Raw genomic sequence first — 18,335 nt, forward strand, 5'->3', positions numbered from 1 at the left:
GAGCTCTAGATCATAATCACTGAGACTTGTATTTGGAGCATCCTGTGTGCCTGCCACGTTCCAGGCCTGTAGAAATCCTTGCCTTCATGAGTTAACAACACACACACACACACACACACACACACACACACACACACACACACTCTACAGAGTATGTTAGTGAAAAGTGCTAAGGCATTAAATGAAGCCAGAAGAGGGGATAGGAAGTGTTGGAGGCAATTAACAATTTTAGGTAGAATTTAACTTGAGTTTTTTGGCTTGCTTTGTTTTTTTGTTTTTGCTGTGAATAGCTAACATTTATATAGCACTCACTGTGTTCCAGGCATTGTTCTAAGCACTTTGCACAGAGTAACTCATTTAATCTTGACCACAGCCCTATGATGTAGGTATCATCCCCATTTTATAGATAAGGAAACTGAGGTACAGAGGTCACACAACTAGTAAGGAGCAGAGCTGGGATTAGAAGAACCCAAGTGGTCCAACCCCAGGCTCTTCACCGCTGTGGAAGATGCCGTTTGTATATTTGATGTAGTTTTGTGAGCTCTGCAATATATAGGTAATGGATTTCCTATATGGGTTTAGAAACCCACACAGAAGCATGAGGGAAGTTACATGACAGCTGAAGGGTCACATAGCCCTCTCGGATGAGATGACAGCATGGTGGAGAGCATGATGAGGTGCCCGGCGAACCCAAGCCAGAGTGGACTTGGACAGGTCGGGCTTGAGCAGCCAGGGAAGGCTTCCTCCTGGGGGATCTGGGCCAAGCTGGAGTGAGGGGTGGTCGGATGCAATGGAGAGGAGTGGGGAAGGCATTCCAGGGAAAGGAGATGCTGGGGGCAGGAGCATCGGGGCGGGACAGTCAGGCGCGTGCTAGGACAGGGATGCTGCAGCCGAGCTCAGGGAGGCGACAGGCTGGGTCCTGGGATCTCCCCGAGGTGCCTCTGTCAATGCAGGCTATGGGGCTTTCATCCTGGGGGGTCATCATCTTCCTCCAGCAGTGTGGTGGGGAAGCCCATGGACGCTAGCCTCAGACGGACCTGGAGTTTAGTCCTCCTGTCATAGCTGTGGCAGCTTGGACAAGCACCCCTCTGAGCCTGTCCCCTCACCTCTAAGATGTGGGAATAAAGTACCCGCCCCATAGGGTTGTCGTGAGGCTTTCACATCAGGCACATAGTAAATGCTCAATAAAGGTTCATCCAGTTGTTTGTTGTTGATACGGTGATGATCATCCCTGAAATCTGTTAATCAGCCTCTTTTGATTCAGCCTCTTTAGGTACCTGCAGTGGGGAGGGGCCGACACAAAAAATGTACTTTCTCCTTAGAAGGCTTGTAGCCTGGTTTACACTCTGAATCATGTTCAGATGTGTGGAGAAAAAAGAAGTCAAGCATGTGCCAAGGGGAATAAAACAAAGTCAGATTCTCACTCGGTGGCAGTGGGCTTTTCTCTAAATGTTCGGTCCTGTTTGTTCCCTCAGCCTCAGTGTCTGCAGAATGATCTGTGGGTAAAAAGGCCTCTCACCCGTGATTAATCTCAGGCCATTTCTTTATCTCTGGGCACTAGGCAAGGATTTATGAGGTAAGGAGATCTTGTCTACACACAGATAACCTAATAAGTAACATCGCGGGGCTCCAGACAAACGCTTGCCAGCATCCAGCTGTGGAATAACACTTTCCATCGCTGCCTTTGCTATTACTGGCCACAGAGGAGATTCCCTGCCAGGAAGGCAGCTCCGTAGATCGCCCACCTAAACTCAGGGAGGGATTGGGCCTCAGCTTTCAGAAAAGCTCAGAACTGCTCACAGCACGAGATGTTAAAGTCAACCTCTCCACCCTCCGTGAGATGCCTCAGGGGAGAGCTTCGCAGCTGAGGCAGACCTGGGTTCCAGCTGAGTTCATCCTCTTACTTACTGTGTGACTGTTGGGCAAGTTAATCCCCTTCTCTGCTCCTCGTCTGTGAAGTGGGGACAGTAACAGAACCTCCCTAATAAGGATGGTGTGGTCATTGAATGAGACGATGCATGTAAGTCACTTCCCACGGTGATTTACCAGCACAGGGCCTGGGGTGGGTTTGGATGTGGCAGTGTAACATAGTAGCAGTGATAGTGTTGTTGTGTTATTTTAATTAGTTAGCTTATCCTTAGTTAGCTGTACTAAGCACTTTATACATAGTAACTCATACTCTTTACAACAACCCAATGAGGTAGATACTGTTGTTATTCCCATTTTAAGGATAAAGAAACTGAGGCACAGAGGAGTACAAGTAAGTTGTACAAAGTTTACAGCAGAAGTAGCCTTTGCACCGGAGTCTGGCCATGGGGCCTGTGCCCTTTGCCCTTCTGGCAACTTGTGGTGCTCATGGAAATGTCCCCTCCTCATCCTTCAGGTGTCATACGTCCAGTGGGCCTAGGAGGGGCAGGTTGTCTTGTTCAGCACAAGACACAGGATTGTTCAGGATGAGCAACTGGTCAAGCAGGAAGACCTGGATCTGGTTTCTGGGGCAGACACCTATGGAACACGTGTCCTCATGTTCTGTTTGCAGACAGTTTAGCATCTGCCTTTGTTTCATGTAGGGTATGACGCCGCTGATGTATGCCTGTGCTGCTGGGGATGAAGCGATGGTCCAGATGTTAATTGATGCTGGAGCAAACTTGGACATCCAGGTGAGAAAGCCCCCAAGGGCTGCACCGGGCTCCTAACCCAGCAAGAGAACACCCCAAGGTCTTCTTCTGATGCTTTGGACAGCTAGACATGTCTCAGAGGACTGAAGATGCAAGATGCACAGAGATCACAGTTAGCAAAGAGGGTTTTTCCTCAAGATTTGAACTTTCTGTCAGAGAGGAAGTGAGCTCAGAGGGGAGTCGAGCAGAGAGAATGGCTGTAATTCTGTTACTGTAGCACCTTTCCCATTTTATCAACCTAATCCCCAGCCATCCCCACCATCCCCAGATACTTCTGGCTCTACCTCCCACTGAGGCATAAAGTGTTCCCTCTCTGCCATCTCTCTGCCCAGGGCAGACATCACTAATTGAACATCCTTTTGAGCCTTTTCCACAGGGTACTCCAGGCAGACGTTGCCAATCGAATGTAGAAAGCTCTTGAGTTGACTCCTAGTCACCATCCCTGCAGGGCTCCCCTTAGCTCAGGCGGCTGTGTCACCTGCCCAGGAATGTCACTGACCTAGGAAACACTGATCATTTGTGGTGTTTTTCCAGGTTCCAAGCAACTCTCCCAGGCACCCCTCCATCCACCCTGACAGCCGGCACTGGACCTCACTGACATTTGCTGTCCTGCACGGACACATCTCTGTGGTCCAGGTGAGCTCCTGCCAGGTATGCAGCGTGCTTGCTGAGTGGGTTGAGCCCCAGGCATAGCCCCAGCCTTACCTGTATGAGCAGCAGCCTGGAGTCAGAGACACCAGAGGCGCTAGTTAACGCTAGCTCACTTGGTCAGCAAAGACCCACCTGGTCTGCCTCCAAGAGCAGGCTTCAGTGTGAGGATACATGTGAGAATTTTAGGGAGCAAGACACAGGCCCAAGTAGTACCAGGCCTGCCTGGCATCTCTGCATCTGTGGGTGAGTCCTGGGGCGTGCTGGAATCTGGAATCTGTGCAGGTGTGCTCCATTTCTCTCCTCCAGTAATCTTTCCAACCCTTAGCTGTTTTTACTCCCTCATGAGTTCTGCCGGCTCTATACAGCATGCTGTCCTTCCGGTTCTGCCCCTCCCTGGTAGCAGGCGTAGTCTCTCAGCTCCCCAGTTCCTGAAAGAGGACTCAGATTGGCACAGCTCGCCTGTCAAGCCAAGCCACACTGTGCCCACCTTGGTCCCAGTAGCTGTGGCTGGCGTGAGGAGGGGGTTCAGGCCTAAAAGTGGAAGCCGTGGATGGGGCATGGTGACACTGCCACTCGGCTCCCAGACTCCTTCACTCCTCAGGCCACAGGCCCACAGGATTCCAGACTCCTTCCTGGGAGTTCGTATTCCACCCTTGCTGTCTGCTAGATTGTGGGGCCTCTGAGAACAGGGGTCATGTCCGGTCTATTCATCGCTGTGCACCCAGGCCTGGCCTATAGGAGGGATGCAGTAAATGGCGGTCAGTGGGCTGACTACCACATCCTGCCTGCTTTTTGGTGCGCGTCCTCCTAAGGCCCTGAGCAGAGTTCCACGCTAGCCCAGACTGGCCTGCAGGGCTGTACCCTGGACTCACCTGGACTGGTGCCCATTTTCACCCTGACGGGCAGGCCTCTTCCTCTTCCACCTTGGCGCACTGGCTCAGGCAGCGGTGCCCTTTCTGCCTGACGGGAGCCTCCCACCGACAGCCGCCCCCATGCTCCACGCTGTGGGGAGGCTGAGAGGTCAACCTGGGCCCCTCGGAACTGGTCTCCAGGTGGCGGGACCGCGGTGTTGCCTGAGCCGGCCGAGCACGGGCTCTGAGGGGACTTTGGTCTCCGGAAACCTGGGAGGGTTGGAAGGCGGCTCCCTCCAGAGCAGCCGGTCAGGAAAGGTGAGATGGAGCTGAAGTCACTTCTCGGTGAAGCAGACCCACCCCTGCCCCAAGGCAAAGCCAGCCAGCTCAGCTGGAACTGCTTGGTATCTGTTAGCCCTGCCCCATCTGTCCCCTGCAAGACGTGCCCTTGCTAGAATGGGGAGAGGCCACCTGGTGTCCCAGACAGTGAGGTTCTGCCCCAGCCCCACGCTTCCCAGCCTTGGGTAGCTCACCGAACCTCTCTGATGAGAACCCTAAAAGCCACTAGTTATTGAGCCCCCTATGGAGCGGTGAGCACCGTTTCACTTCATCCCCAGCAAGGCTGCAAGGCGGGCCTCTTTTGCATTTTCCAGATGAGGAAGACTGAGGTTTGGGGAGTTGAGGTACCTGCCCCAGGTCACCCACTGGTCTGTGGCTAGCACTGGCACTCAGCTCTAACACCTCTGCCGTTCCCACTACCTCTGCTGCCTCCAGAGCCCCAGTTTCCCCCAGTCGACTGGGGGGTGGTGCCTTCTTTTCTGCTCATCTGTGTGAGTTCTTACAAAGATCACTGCAGCCAGTTTGTAGGAAACTGTTTGAAAGGGAGAAATAGCTCAGAGGTCCCTATAGCTTAGGGGCTTGGTCCAAGGCCACAGGGGTGGAGGTGAAGATACTAGACACTTAGGGCCCTGAAGGTAACCAGGAGTTCTAAAATTCTGGTTGCCTGGATGCCCGGGTGAGCCAGTCCTTGGTCACGTGCCACAGGAGGGAACTACAGGCCCCTCCCCAAAGCCTCCCTACGCATGCCCCAGACGCTCCCTACCACGCTGAAGTGTCCTCCCTGTGCCCTGGCAGTTGCTGCTGGACGCCGGTGCCCACGTGGAGGGCTCGGCAGTGACCGGTGGCGAGGACAGCTATGCGGAGACACCCCTGCAGCTGGCTTCTGCAGCCGGTAGGTACACTACTGCCCTGCCCAGTGAGGGTCCCCTACTGCCCCACGGGTCCACCTCCTCCTCCCCAGAGTGTCACCCAGCCTGGCTGAGCTGCGCATGCAGATCACTGTGGTGAGCCTTGAAGCCCCTCCTTCTGGGTCCCAGGGGCTCCCCTTCACCCCATCGTCAGTGTTTCTGCCACACGCACTGCCCAGGCAGGCCCAGCAGAGGGGCAGTGACACGGGCGGTGGAAGCATCCTTGGTCCACCTTGTCTTTCAGGGAACTACGAGCTGGTCAGCTTGCTGCTCAGCCGGGGCGCCGACCCCCTCCTCAGCATGCTCGAAACCAATGGCGTGGCCTCCTCCCTCCACGAGGATATGAACTGCTTTAGCCACTCAGCCGCCCACGGCCACAGGTACCCGCCCGGGGCTCCTGCCCCGTGTGCTGGGGGGCACGAAGCAGGCTCTCAGCAGAAGAACTAGGCCTGGAGGTCCTCCCAGAGGTGGGGGCTGGGGGTGGCTGCACGCACACCAGCCGGAAAGAAGACAGGGCTTCAGGCAGCACGGGGGCCCCGGATGTTGGAGGCCCGGAGACGCTGGGTTGCTTAGAGGTCCTACAGCCAGTTCATGGCAGACGTGGGACCGGAGCAGGCCCTCCCATTCCCCCGTGAGGCGCTCCACCCTGCAGCCACCCAGGACCCCATCCCTTCCCATGCCTGGGGTGCTTCTCCGGTGCCTGCAGTGGCCTGGGGCGCTAGAGGCTTCCACACAACAGGCAGCTCCACCACGAAGACGCCGCTGGTGGCTCTGCAGGAGATCGCGTCTCGCTCCAGGAGCAGATGGTGGACCTTGCTCTGCGGGGGCTGGGGCTGCGAGAGGGCAGGGCTGAGAGCAGAGCCGTTAGGCAGCTCGGGGGGCAGAGGGAGACAGGGAAGAGGTGAGTAGAAGGCAGAGAGGGCAGGCGGGACACCTGCTTCCCGTCCTCAAGCCCAGACTGTGCCCTTGCTGTGGCCCACTCCCTAGCGCGCTTCCCCGCCCCCTCGCCTTCTGCGCCCGGCCCCTGCTCTCACCCATCTTCACCAGCCCTGCCCTCAGGCACCACCTAGCAGGGCACGGCCTCCAGGCCTCTCTACCCCGCCCAGTGCCCGCATTTTCCCCCCGCTGTGGACTCTTCACCCCACGTGGAGTTGCCCCTCTGCTCATCGGCTTCCCACTGTCTCTGGAACAAGGGCTCCCTTGGGTGGGCGCGGTGGGCGCTCACCGTCACATGCCAGCTCACGCCAGACCGGGTGCTCTGTTAAATTGCTGAACTGGCAGAGCTACAGCGGGATGACCCAGGTCCCTCGAGGGGGTCCCTGCCGTGCCTCCATCACACAGTAGGGGAAGGAGGTGGGGGAGGGGTGGCCAGGGCCGCTGGGAGGAGGCTCAGCCCCAGGTGACCTGTGGGCCTGGCCCTGCTGCAGCCTGCCCAGAGCCCCAGCCCACAGGCTGTGAGGGACGAGCCTGGGGCTTGAAGCTCTGCGTCTGAGTCTTCATCCTGCTCAGAGTGACCGTGAGCAAGACGTAATCATCGCCCACAAATGGCGAGGTTCATGGGATCGCTCAGGTTAAATGCAGCGGTACACGGGAATATGCTCCGTCGAGCATCCAGGGTTCTACACATCTGTGTATGTTAATGAATTCAGTATAAAATGCAGCTCCACTTCATTCTTACTAATGGAGGGAAAGGAAGAAGTGAGCATAAGCATGTCCTATGTTTCGGACACGTTTACGTGTGTCAAGTTGGCTGCTATTAGGAGGACTGCTAGGTATCAGGCTCTGCATTTGATGTCATCACATTGGCCTCACGTTAACCGGGAGAGCATGATGCTGACGCCCTGTCCTACAGATGACAAAGCCGTCAGGGCTCAGAGAGGTAGAACAACCTATCCGAGATCACACAGGTTGGCAGAACCTGCTTGGTCTCAAAGCCCACGACTTCTTGGCACTACATGGATGGCAGAAGGGGGAGGTCTCCTGCACCTTCCCCTTAACTCCCCAGGTGGCCGGGGATGGGGGTCGCTGGGAGCCCTGGCCCAGCCTGCCTGGCGGGGGCGGGGGGGGAAGACCGTGAGCCCTTTGTGCCCGCAGATGCCCCGTAGCTGCCCATCTGGACCACGGGCCGCCAGAAGTCAGCTCGGGGGGCGCCGTCCGTGGCGGGAGCCTCAGGCATCGCCCTCCGTCCCTTTACCCACAGGAACGTCCTGCGGAAGCTCCTGACGCAGCCGCAGCAGGCCAGAGCAGACGTGCTGTCCCTGGAGGAGATCCTGGCTGAGGGCGTGGAGGAAAGCGACGCGTCGAGCCAGGGCAGTGGCAGCGAGGGGCCCGTGAGGCTGAGCCGGACGCGCACCAAGGCCCTCCAGGAGGCCATGTACTACAGCGCGGAGCACGGCTACGTGGACATCACCATGGAGCTGCGGGCACTAGGTGAGACCTTGCGGCGTACGGGCACACACACACACACACACACACTCACACTCACACTCACACTCACACTCACACACACGCTCTGCCGCTCCTCAGGCCAGGAGAGGGCCAGGTAGCTGAGTGTAGGGCAGGGCTCAATTCCCCCAGGCCTGGTGACTGACAGCCAGGACAGGAGCTGCCCTGAGCCTCAGACAGTCCTCCGTGGGGATGTGTCTCAAGAGCCTCACCCCAGCCCTGTGCCCTCAGGTCCCCCAAGCTCCCTGGTCAAGTCCTGGGATGTGTCGCCCTGGGAGCATCCGTAGCACTAGGGGTCTACATTTCTGGTCAACTAGATGCTCTCCAGTCCCTCAGCCAACCTCCCCACCTCCTTGGGTCTGCAAGCCTGCCGACCTCTCCTTCCCTCCCGGTAGGCTGGTCAGACAGACGGACTTGGGTGAGAGCCTAGCCCCGCCACGCTCGCTGGTGCTGATGACTTTCCTCTACGAATGTGGTGTCGTCACATGCAGCCCAGAGCCCAGTGCCAGCTCACCATCAGCACTCAGTGCACGATGACAGCATCGTTACTCTCCCGGGTGCCATGACACACGAACGCCCGGCGCTGGGCCAAGGCAGTGGGAGGCCACGTGGCCCTGCTGTGGCAAGCCAGCCTCAGTGTTCTTCTCTGTGAAATGGGCTCCTACATACAGTCAGTCAACCAGGGATGCTAACGTTACGCACGTCGTCGTGGGGGGCAGGGAATGCCATCGATCCTTTTTTAACCCATGGTGAGGTGGGGGAGTAAGAAGCAATCCCTCTAATTATCAGAAACATCACTAGTTTTTGTCACGATCTTTACAAAGTAGTTGTAAGTTGCTCTGCGGCCCCGCCGACACACTCCAGGGAGCTGGTAAACAGTAATTACGTGGCACTGGATGTGCATAAACAGACCAGTGAGCTGGGCGATAGGACGGGGTTGATTTCAGGCTTCTAGACAGGCAGGGATCCCCTGCGTCCCCAAGCACCCTGCATATCCTCCGGGTAGCCGAGTCTCCCGGGCTACCCCTCGTAATTATAATGGGTCCTCCCCCAGTAAGTCAGTCCAGGGCCCAGCAAGGAGTCGGGCCAGTGTGGGTGCTGGGGTTGCGCTTGAAAGTCCCCAGGCTGAGCTGTGGATTTTCAGAGCTCGGGCTCCCTGCACTTGGTCTGGAGGCATTCCTCCACCTCATCTGACACGAACCCGGGCACCCTCTGATCTCTCAGGGAGGCCCGTCAGGGTGAACGGAAGCTTTGCTTACTGGCTACACCGAGGGGGCTGGGGGCTGCCCCCTGCTCTGCAGACACTGGGCACATCGCAAGAGAGCCTGCCAGGAAGGGGTTCATCGGGAGGTGGGCTCGGTGGCCCCCACAGGGAGTGCTCTGCCCAGGGGTGACTGCTGCCCTTCCCCTGCCCGGGCCCAGGCGTCCCCTGGAAGCTGCACGTCTGGATCGAGTCTCTGAGGACGGCCTTCTCCCAGTCTCGGTACTCGGTGGTGCAGAGCCTCCTGCGGGATTTCGGCTCCATCAAGGAGGAGGAATACAACGAGGAGCTGGCGACCGAGGGCTTGCAGCTCATGTTCGACATCCTTAAGACCAGCAAGGTGAGTGTCTCCGGGCAGGTCCCTGCCCCAAGCTCAGAGAACCCAGGCTCCAGAGCCCGCGGCCCCAGCAGACCATGGGACGGACACGGAAACTGACTCATAGGAAGACAGACACAGGGACAACCCCTCCCACGGACAGATGGACACAGGCACCTTCACGCACGCGGGTGGACGCCCACCCCACACGCAAACGTGCACCGCCTGGCTGCAGAGGCCATGGATTTGCCTGGGCTGGAGCCCGGCCAAAAGAGCGATTTGGGGAATCAGTGTTGAAGGGACAGGCCTCCCTCACCAGGCCACCTCCAGGAGGAGCAAAAGGCAGCGGCTGCTCTGATCCTGGCCTGGACTTCTGAAGTTGGCCCGATGTAGCAGGAGCTATAAACAGACGGCCACAGGATCGGGGGTTGAGCTCATGGCCCCTCCCTCCCTCCCTCTCCCCCCACAGAACGACTCTGTCATCCAGCAGCTGGCTGCCATCTTCATGCACTGCTACGGCAGCAGCCCTATTCCCAGCATCCCTGAGCTCCGCAAGACCCTGCCGGCCAGGCTAGGTGAGGCCTTCCCCACCGGCCATCTGTGCTTGCCAGGCCTCCCTGCCCTCCCCTCCCTCCCCTTTTCCTTTCCCTCTCCTCTTTGTCCTTCCCCTTTCCAAGTGCCATGGCCTGGCCTCAGTTTCTCTGCTCTCCACATTCCCCACCCCATCTGCCCCCAACACACATGTAAGAAACCCCTGGAGGCAGGCTCCTCAGTCACCCCCTCTCCTTCCCTACTGGCAGATCCTCACTTTTTGAACAACAAGGAGATGTCGGATGTGACCTTCCTTGTGGAAGGAAAGCTGTTTTATGCACATAAAGTCCTGCTGGTGACAGCTTCTAACAGGTAGGCAACCCGGATAATGAAGTTTCAGCTGCTGGGAGGCTGGGCAGCTTCATGTGGATACAAGGTGATGGACAGGCTGGAGAAGAGCCTCTGCCCCCCACAGGGAGGTCACGGAGCACGGAGGTCACGGAGCGTGGAGGCCCCATCCGCCCCACCGCGGGCATGGGACAAGTTGACAGAGGGACAGTCGAGATGGGACCTAGAGTTCTCCAAGAGGAGCTCTGAGGCTGTATTCTGTCTGGCCAACTTGCTGCCTTTGATTATTAGAAAACGTAAATGTTCTGGCACGAAAGTCAGTTTTCCAGCCGCAGGCGTCACAGTCACTCATCTAGGGGGCAGCAGGGACAGAACGGGGCTCAGCCCAGCCGTCTGGACGATGTAAAACGTCACTCGCCGAGAATTATTTTGAGAGCACGGCAGTAATTTTTAAAATGCTCCTGTGCCCTGGTGGCCAGTCAGGTGGTGGACGGTGCCGTTGCCACACGGCCATGGAGTGAAAGTCACGTTCAAGCCCCGTCTTGTCTCATCTCCTTGGCTCCAGGTTCAAGACACTGATGACCAATAAATCAGAGCAAGATGGCGACAGCAGCAAAACCATTGAGATCGGTGACATGAGGTACCACATTTTTCAGGTATGTGGCCCTCAGTGCTGCGCGCTTCTCAAGGGATGCCCCCTCCCCCTAGGAGCCCCACCCTGGCTCGTCCATCTGGGCGGGAGCAGCCGCGAGTCGGTCATAATCTTCCCCTCTGTCCCCAGTGCCGTCTCTGTTTTGCTGAGTCTCAGTGGTCAGGTTGGAGCATCTAGGTTTTTCGCAGGCAAAGGTAGCCGTTCCATTGTGACTTTGTAGCTTCAGACCCTGTCTCGTGGGCCCTGAGCTCTAACCACTGGGTGAGGGGTCTGGGCAGACTGATGGACGTGTAAGGACAGGCGCACACCACACGTGCAGCACGTGAGTCCTTGTTCCCCGGAGTGAGCTCCCAGAGTACAGACGTTGCCTGCGTGCTTGTTGGGAATGCAGAACCTCAGGCCCCACCCCAGACACCCCACATTTTAACAAGACCCCGGTGGGTGGAGGGTTACGTGCGCGTGCGCTGGTGTAAGTCAGTCACTCCTCCCGAGCATCAGACCCCAGCCATGCCGGCCAAGCAGAAGAGGCTATGGTGAGCCCATCCTGGGTGTGGAAGATCAAGGTCAGGGCTTTCGATCTCTAAGCTTCGGAGAACCTCAGAGGTTGCGTAACGGAAACTCCACAGGCTGGCCAGCGGGGTCTGTAGGAGGAGGCTGGCTGGGGTCTACGCCGAGCTCCGGTGGGGAGCTCCTTTCTCCAGTGATCTCCAGGCTGCAGGCATGACCCTCAGGGGCTGAGACTGAGGCCAAGAGGCAGCTGGTGGGTGGGTCCAGGACCTGGCCTTGCACAGGACAGGCTTGTGACTTAACGGGAGAGATCACAGCCTCACAGAAGCATGAGGAGCCACCATCTACAAGGGTTTAGTCCCTCTCTCACGTTTCCTGTAGTCATTTAGTCATTTAGCATTTCGCATTTAGTCACTTACGGGTACTGTGGAGACAGCAGTAAACGGGACAGGGACCCTGCCCTCCACGAGACAGGGTTATGAATTAGTGGTATAGGTGTGGTGGGGAAGGCACTGGGAGAGCAGGACGGGCCATCTAACCCAAAGCTGCGGAGGAGGACGAGGGCAGCCAGCCGGGTATCGGGAGCTCCAGGTAGAGGGAGAAGTGCACGCAGGGTCTGAAAGGCAAGGGACCACGACCTGTTCAGGAAGTGCCCTCTGGCCTAGTCCTGGCAGCGATTCAGAAGAACGTCCAGAATGAGGCTGAAGCTGCCCCCAGGAGCCAGAGCATGAAGGGCCTGAGCTTTAACCCAAGGACAGATGGAAGCTACTAGGAGGCCACCATCATCACAGACACTTAGCCAGGCATGGTTCCGAGTGCTTTGCCCCTGTTCTTCAGTTAAGCTTCACAGCACAGTCCTAGGAGGTACAGGTTTGTTATCCCCTCTTGGTAGATGAGGGGGGTCACAGGCACAGAGAAGTTTGGTAACTTGTCTTAAGGTCACAGAGCTGAGAAGTGACAGAGCCAGGATTCAATCTTAGGATGTGGAATGGTCCAGTTTGCATTACCTCACTCACTCTGGAGGGTGAGGAAGGGACTGGAGGGGGCATGACTGCAGCCAGGGGACCAGATAGGAGGATGTTGAGAAATCCAGCTAAGTGATGATGGTGACCAGGTAGTGGTAGCAGGATGGAGGGAAGTGGGCGAGGGGAGAGTGGATGGAACTCGGCGACTCATCGGGGTGGGAGACCCAGGGTCTGGCATAGGGTGTCTCCCCTCCCCCCTTTTCCCATCCCTTGAGCCAAACTCACTGGGGAGAGGAGCAGCTCTAGAAACTTACTTGGCTAAGAAGCCCAAAGTCCAGGTGAGTTGGAGCATCAGGTGGGGTCAGGCTCTGACACAGGAGGTGGGTCTGAGAAGGGCAGAAGGGATTGGGCGGGAGTCGCGGTGGGGGCGGGGAGGCAAAGGGCACACGTGTGGCTCGGGTGACCACTGCCATCAAGGCTGCATTCACTCAGCAGGGGAGGATGCCTGTTCCAGGACAGGCTGGGCAGCCCTTGATGACTTCTCGGGGTTGTCACGAGGGTAGACGGGGACAACAGGTCTAACGTCGGGGCACACGTGAGCCTGGGCATGTTAGCCTCTGGCCTCACCCCATGGGTCCTCTGGGGCAGAGCTCTGCCATCACTGGGGGGAGCCCGAAGCCATCAATCCAGGGCCGGTGCTCCCTAAAAAAGCCTAAAAGTTTCAGAGCAGCCCCCAAACATCTCATTGGCTCTCACAGCATGAAGAGAAATGGCGGTCATTATTTGTTTTCTAGAACAGGAAACAGAGGCCCAAGGAGATCTAAGCAGTGCTATCATCCAATAGAAAGATAATGCAGGCCACACAGGTAATTTAAAATCACTTGGTAGCCACAGAAACAAAAAGGAACAGGTGAAATGAATTTTAATATTATTTAACTTAATGTAGCCAAAATAGTATCATTTCAACATATAAAAAATTAATGAAATGTTTTACACTAAGTGTTCAAAATCCAGTTTTGACACAACACGTGCTAATTCAGAGCAGCCACGTTTCAAATGCTCAAAAGCCACACATGGCCAGTGGCTATTGCATTAGCACCGGTCTAGACACTTGCCAAGGTCACTGCCGACTAAACCCAGGCCTTTGGGGGAGAGCCCTGCCGTTGTGACGTGGCTCTTGACCCCAGGCCTGTCCCTGCAGCATCAGTGGCCTCCCTGTGGTCACATTCCTGGTGGCCCACTCTGGGCAAGAGGACGCCTGGCAGCCCCTGCGGCCGGTCCTGACAGCTGCTCACAGGGCGGCCGGTCCAGCCCAGCTCCCCAGGCTGCCCGCCAGCAGCCCAGCTCCCTCAGCCACCCTCCAAAAGGGCAGTTCTGCTCTGACTTCTGTGGACCCGTGTGCATTCAGGTGACCTCAGGGAGATGCACGTGCCACAGATGCCTGGGCCTGGCCAAAACCAGCTACCAAATGCAGCAGGAGGCTGCCTTCCAGGCCAGGAAGGGGAGCTGCAGGCTGTCACCTGTCTCCGAGCCTCTATCCCTGGGCCCATTCTCGCCTAGGGGCTGCCCTGAGGCCATCCCTTAGCAAAGAATCCCTGCAGATGTGACCTACCCCACTCCCAGCCCTGGGCGTTCAGAGCTGTCCTGCTGGTGCTGTGCTCAGCACCCACTCAGCTGCCAGCATGGGGATGGCAGAGGAAGCCAGGCGTGGGCCCGGTACCACCTGGAGCCGTGGGACACATAGACACATATGTGTTAACTGTAGGATCGCCACGTGAGCTCCAGCAGGGGCTGGGGAAGGCCTTCGGGGGCCCCCGCTCCTCTGAGGGGGAGAGACTGATGTCTCCTGGACAGGCCTTGGGCCTGGATGAGGCTGGTGGGCCCTCCCCACTCCCCCCCCACCCCTCCCCCAGGTTGGGCTCCTTCCCTCTGGTGCCGCTTCCAGCCTGGGGGCCAGTCCTAACAGAGCTTGACTGTGCTGGCTGGAGCCATGTTTACTTACACACTTGCCAGCTCCTTGCTGGGGCCGTTTCTTCAGCCAACCAGGGAGAATCATTTTTCTTTTTCCAACTGGGAAACTCCCCAGTGTCCAGCGTGATGGCAGAGCTTGTAACTCAGACCTCAGCAGAACTAAATGTAGCCTCCCTCCCCACAGGCCACCTCATGTGGTGTCCCAGGGCCCTCTGTTCCCAAGAATCCTGAAGGTCCTGGGCTGGTCAGCAAGGTGACCTCTGCAACTTACTTTCCAGGAGGGAGTCGGGATCTGGCTGTCACCTCCACGTGGAGGCCTAGCGCCGACAGGGAGGTCAGGAGTTGGGATCCTGAGGGTGGCCCGCCAGACAGTCGCCCCCTCAGAGCCCCACCTCCCCCTCTCCCAGCCCCAGACTTAGAATTTCGGTAAAAGGAGAAACGAGCGGCATGGTGACTGGTGGTGAGCTGGAAGGGTTCTGGGGAGGGGGCTCAGCCCCCCTCCCTGGCCTCAGTTTCCCCAGCTGTGAGTAGTATCTGCCCTCCTGGGCTCACAGGTCTGTCCTGAGGATTGAAGTGAAACCACTCTGTGGAAGGAAGCTTGCCACACGCATTCCAGGGAAAACACAAAAATGTCTGATGAGAGTCGGGGGAGGTGCGGACGTCAGCACACAGAGGTCAGGGGGCACCAGGAGGCCAGCAGCGGCTGGAGCGGCACTCCGGGGGTGCCGGGTGAGGACTTCGGTGCTGTGGGTCCATCTGGCGCTCACACCGGGCCTCTCCTCCCTACAGATGATGATGCAGTATCTGTACTACGGGGGAACAGAATCCATGGACATCCCCACCGGCGACATCCTGGAGGTGAGGACCTGGCCGGTCTGCCCGGCCCCAGGGGGGGAGGAGCAGGGAGGCCATGAGCCTGGCCCCAGTCCCGCCATGCCTGTGTCCCCGGCCTGCGACATCTTCCAGGTCTCAACCCCGCCCTCAGAAACACAGCACTTGGAGAGATGAGGAGGGAAGGACGGTGGCCTCTGCAAGGACCTCCTGGTTCCCTGCTGGTCCTTGCTCTTCTGGCGACGGGAAGCGCCATTCCAAGAGTGTGGGAAATTGTGCACCCACGGAGCCCGGCCTCCCGGGCCACACCTCGGGGTTAGAAAGGGCCACCCCTGAGGATGGAAGGCCCAGAAGGATCAGAAGGCAGCGAGGCCTTCCCCTCACCAGGTCACTGCTCAGAGAACGGACCCGCTGCTGGCCGCGCACCTGGCTAGAAGGTCACGTAGATGAGCGGGCAGCGTGTAGTTGAAGGCCTCCTGACGTCAGAAATCCCAACCAGCGTCTGTCACCCATCCGGTGCCTCCCGAGGTGTCCCAGCCAATATGTAGATAGCCTAGAGTAGAAATAAATCTAGGCCGTCAGACTTGACTGGCAGCGGGGAGGTCGGGAGGAAGCAGAGCACACAGCACAAAGCAGCTGTCTGTTCCATGATGCCTGGCCCGCAGACCGGGCCATGCATACCCACGGCCTCCTTTGCCTCCTGCCAGCTGCTGTCAGCTGCCAGCTTGTTCCAGCTGGACGCCCTGCAGCGGCACTGCGAGATCCTGTGCTCCCAGACCCTGAGCGTGGAGAGCGCCGTGAACACCTACAAGTATGCCAAGGTGAGGACCCCTGATGCCCGCCGGCTGCCTCCCAACACACACTCTGTTCCACTGTGGCCTGGCTAGAAAATACAGTGCCCTTCAAAGCTGCCTGGCCACCTGCAAGTCCCTCTGTGGCCTGGCGTCACTGCCGCCCAGTGGGGCAGCATCGCAGCCTGGGAGCTGAGCTGTGAGCCGGGTGGATCTCAGTTCCCATCCCAGTCGTGCTGCACCAGGCTGTGAGACCTGGGCCAAGGAGCTGAGCCTCTCTGAGTCAAATCAGCTCCCCAGGCACTACTTGATTTTCTTTCCTGCATGGCCCTCCTTAGTCTTCCTCCTCTCAGCAAACGCCATGGTCATCTGCCACATCTAGAAACACTCCTGAAACACATCAGCAGTCCCTCCCCTTCCCTCCATCTCCACTGTCCCCTCTCGTGGACAACTGCTGCCCTGGCCTCCACACTTCCTGGCTTTCACCCTGCAATCCACAAGACCCTTGGAAAAGTAAAGACCGTGTCACTCCCCTACGTAAAGCCTCCAAAGGTTTTCCACTGCAAACTAAATAAAATCCAGCCCTTATCTGTCGCCCATTACGCGGGCCCCAGGACCCTGTCCACATCTCCCCTTCCGATGCCGCCCCTCTGCCTTCACCCAGCCACGCGGCCCACGTCTCCTCCTCAACTCATTCCCACCGCAGAACTCCTGCGATCACTGTCCCCTCCCCCCCGGTAAAGCTCTTCCCAAGCCCTGTTGATTTCCCCAGGCCTCCCCCGAGTCACACACCTCTCTGCCCCTTCACCCACTCTCACGTTCTCACGGCACTAACCACAGTCTGTGGTTTCCTGGCCTGGTTGGTTCCTTGGCTTCCCTGTCTTCCTGAACTGGAACATCAGCTCTGAGACAGCATCGCAGACCTGGGCCTCGAGGCCTGCGCCCAGCACCTGGCCCAGAGCGGGCACTCCATATTTGTTGACCTGAAATAGTTACTGAGTGTTTACCAGGTGAACGCTCGTGTGCTGGGCCTTGTGCTGGACATCCCAGAGTGGGCAGTCCCTGCCCTTAGTGAGGGAGCTGCCAATCCAATAGGGATGACTGGCATTCAACAAGCCGTCACCAGCGGGACCTAGGCCAAAAACAAGATTTCAGGGATGTTCCTGGTGGCACGGCTGGGATTTGAACCCCGATCAGTCTAACCCCAAGGAGAGGCTTATGGAAGGAATTCAGATAAGGGGCCGGTCGCCCCAAGAGATAGGACATGCCTCCTCCAGGGTGAGGCTTGAAGCTGGGCCTTAGCCCATGGGTACTATTTGGAGGTGAGGGTAGGGGGAGGTTTCGGGCAGGGCTGTGCTGACGCAGTGGGTCTCACCCACTCCCTCTCCCTGCCCCACAGATCCACAGCGCCCCCGAACTGGCCCTGTTCTGCGAGGGCTTCTTCCTCAAGCACATGAAGGCCCTGCTCGAGCAGGACTCCTTCCGGCAGCTCATCTACGGCCGCAGCAGCAAAGTGCAGGGCCTGGACCCGCTGCAGGACCTGCAGAGCACCCTGGCGGAGCGCGTGCACTCTCTCTACGTCACCTCACGTGTGTGAGGTTCGGGGATGGCCGGCTCTGGGCCAGGCTCTGTCGCCAGGCATCCGAGCGGGTGGGAAGGGCCGGGAGCAAGTGCTTCCCGGGGTGCCTGGGCCAGCACGTAGCCAGGGCCTGTGGACACGCTGGGGCCCTGCTGGGTGGAGGCTGGTTACAGGCCCTCTTGGAGCCAGACCTGGGCAGGCCCAGAGCTAACCACTGGCTCAACCAGTGATGGGCCAAGGGCAGGGGTGGCCAAAAGGTGGCCCTTCCCCCAACCCCTCCCCGACACCTACCGCTCACACCTTGAGGGCCACCATGCACTCACCCTCATGTGATCCTGATTCAGCTCTGCTCAGCACAGCTTCAGATCGTGCCCTCCCCCTGGGACCTCAGGCAGCTCAGACTGTCCAAACTGGGGCTCTTCGGGGGTGTGGGCATCCTTATGAATGTACAGAATGTATGTTCTGTTTGGGCCCCGGGCCATTTCAGTCAAAACTTGATATTTTCCCTCAATGTCACGGCAGAAAGGCTGCCCAAACCCTCAACTTATTCAGGGCTGTGCCTTTGAAAGACTTGATGTGGGCCTCCAGGGGGCCGGGGATCGTGCACAGAGGGTCACTTTGAGTCCATTTTCAGTCCATTCTCTTGGTGTCTGGCCTCACAGAGGCCCTCCTTTGGGGTCGGGCCAGGGCAGGGGTTGGCGGGGGGGGGGG

The 18,335-nt window shown here is 58.0% G+C and overlaps 1 protein-coding gene across 2 annotated transcripts in view; it reads left to right on the forward strand.

Annotated features, from left to right (window-relative positions):
- Positions 1–17,642, forward strand: part of ABTB2 (ankyrin repeat and BTB domain containing 2) — a 180,802-nt gene extending 163,160 nt beyond the window's left edge. For both annotated transcript variants that reach the window (XM_007468075.1, XM_007468076.1), the window contains 12 exons: positions 2,571–2,660; positions 3,213–3,314; positions 5,315–5,411; positions 5,672–5,807; positions 7,628–7,857; positions 9,295–9,473; positions 9,919–10,024; positions 10,250–10,352; positions 10,894–10,984; positions 15,213–15,281; positions 15,962–16,075; positions 17,445–17,642. In XM_007468075.1, the coding sequence (XP_007468137.1) occupies positions 2,571–2,660; positions 3,213–3,314; positions 5,315–5,411; positions 5,672–5,807; positions 7,628–7,857; positions 9,295–9,473; positions 9,919–10,024; positions 10,250–10,352; positions 10,894–10,984; positions 15,213–15,281; positions 15,962–16,075; positions 17,445–17,642 (1,515 nt within the window). The remainder of the gene's footprint in view (positions 1–2,570; positions 2,661–3,212; positions 3,315–5,314; positions 5,412–5,671; positions 5,808–7,627; positions 7,858–9,294; positions 9,474–9,918; positions 10,025–10,249; positions 10,353–10,893; positions 10,985–15,212; positions 15,282–15,961; positions 16,076–17,444) is intronic.
- Positions 17,643–18,335: the final 693 nt, after the last annotated feature.

This window comes from Lipotes vexillifer, unplaced genomic scaffold (assembly GCF_000442215.2).
Source record: "Lipotes vexillifer unplaced genomic scaffold, Lipotes_vexillifer_v1.1 scaffold451, whole genome shotgun sequence".
Lineage (NCBI taxonomy): Eukaryota > Metazoa > Chordata > Mammalia > Artiodactyla > Lipotidae > Lipotes > Lipotes vexillifer.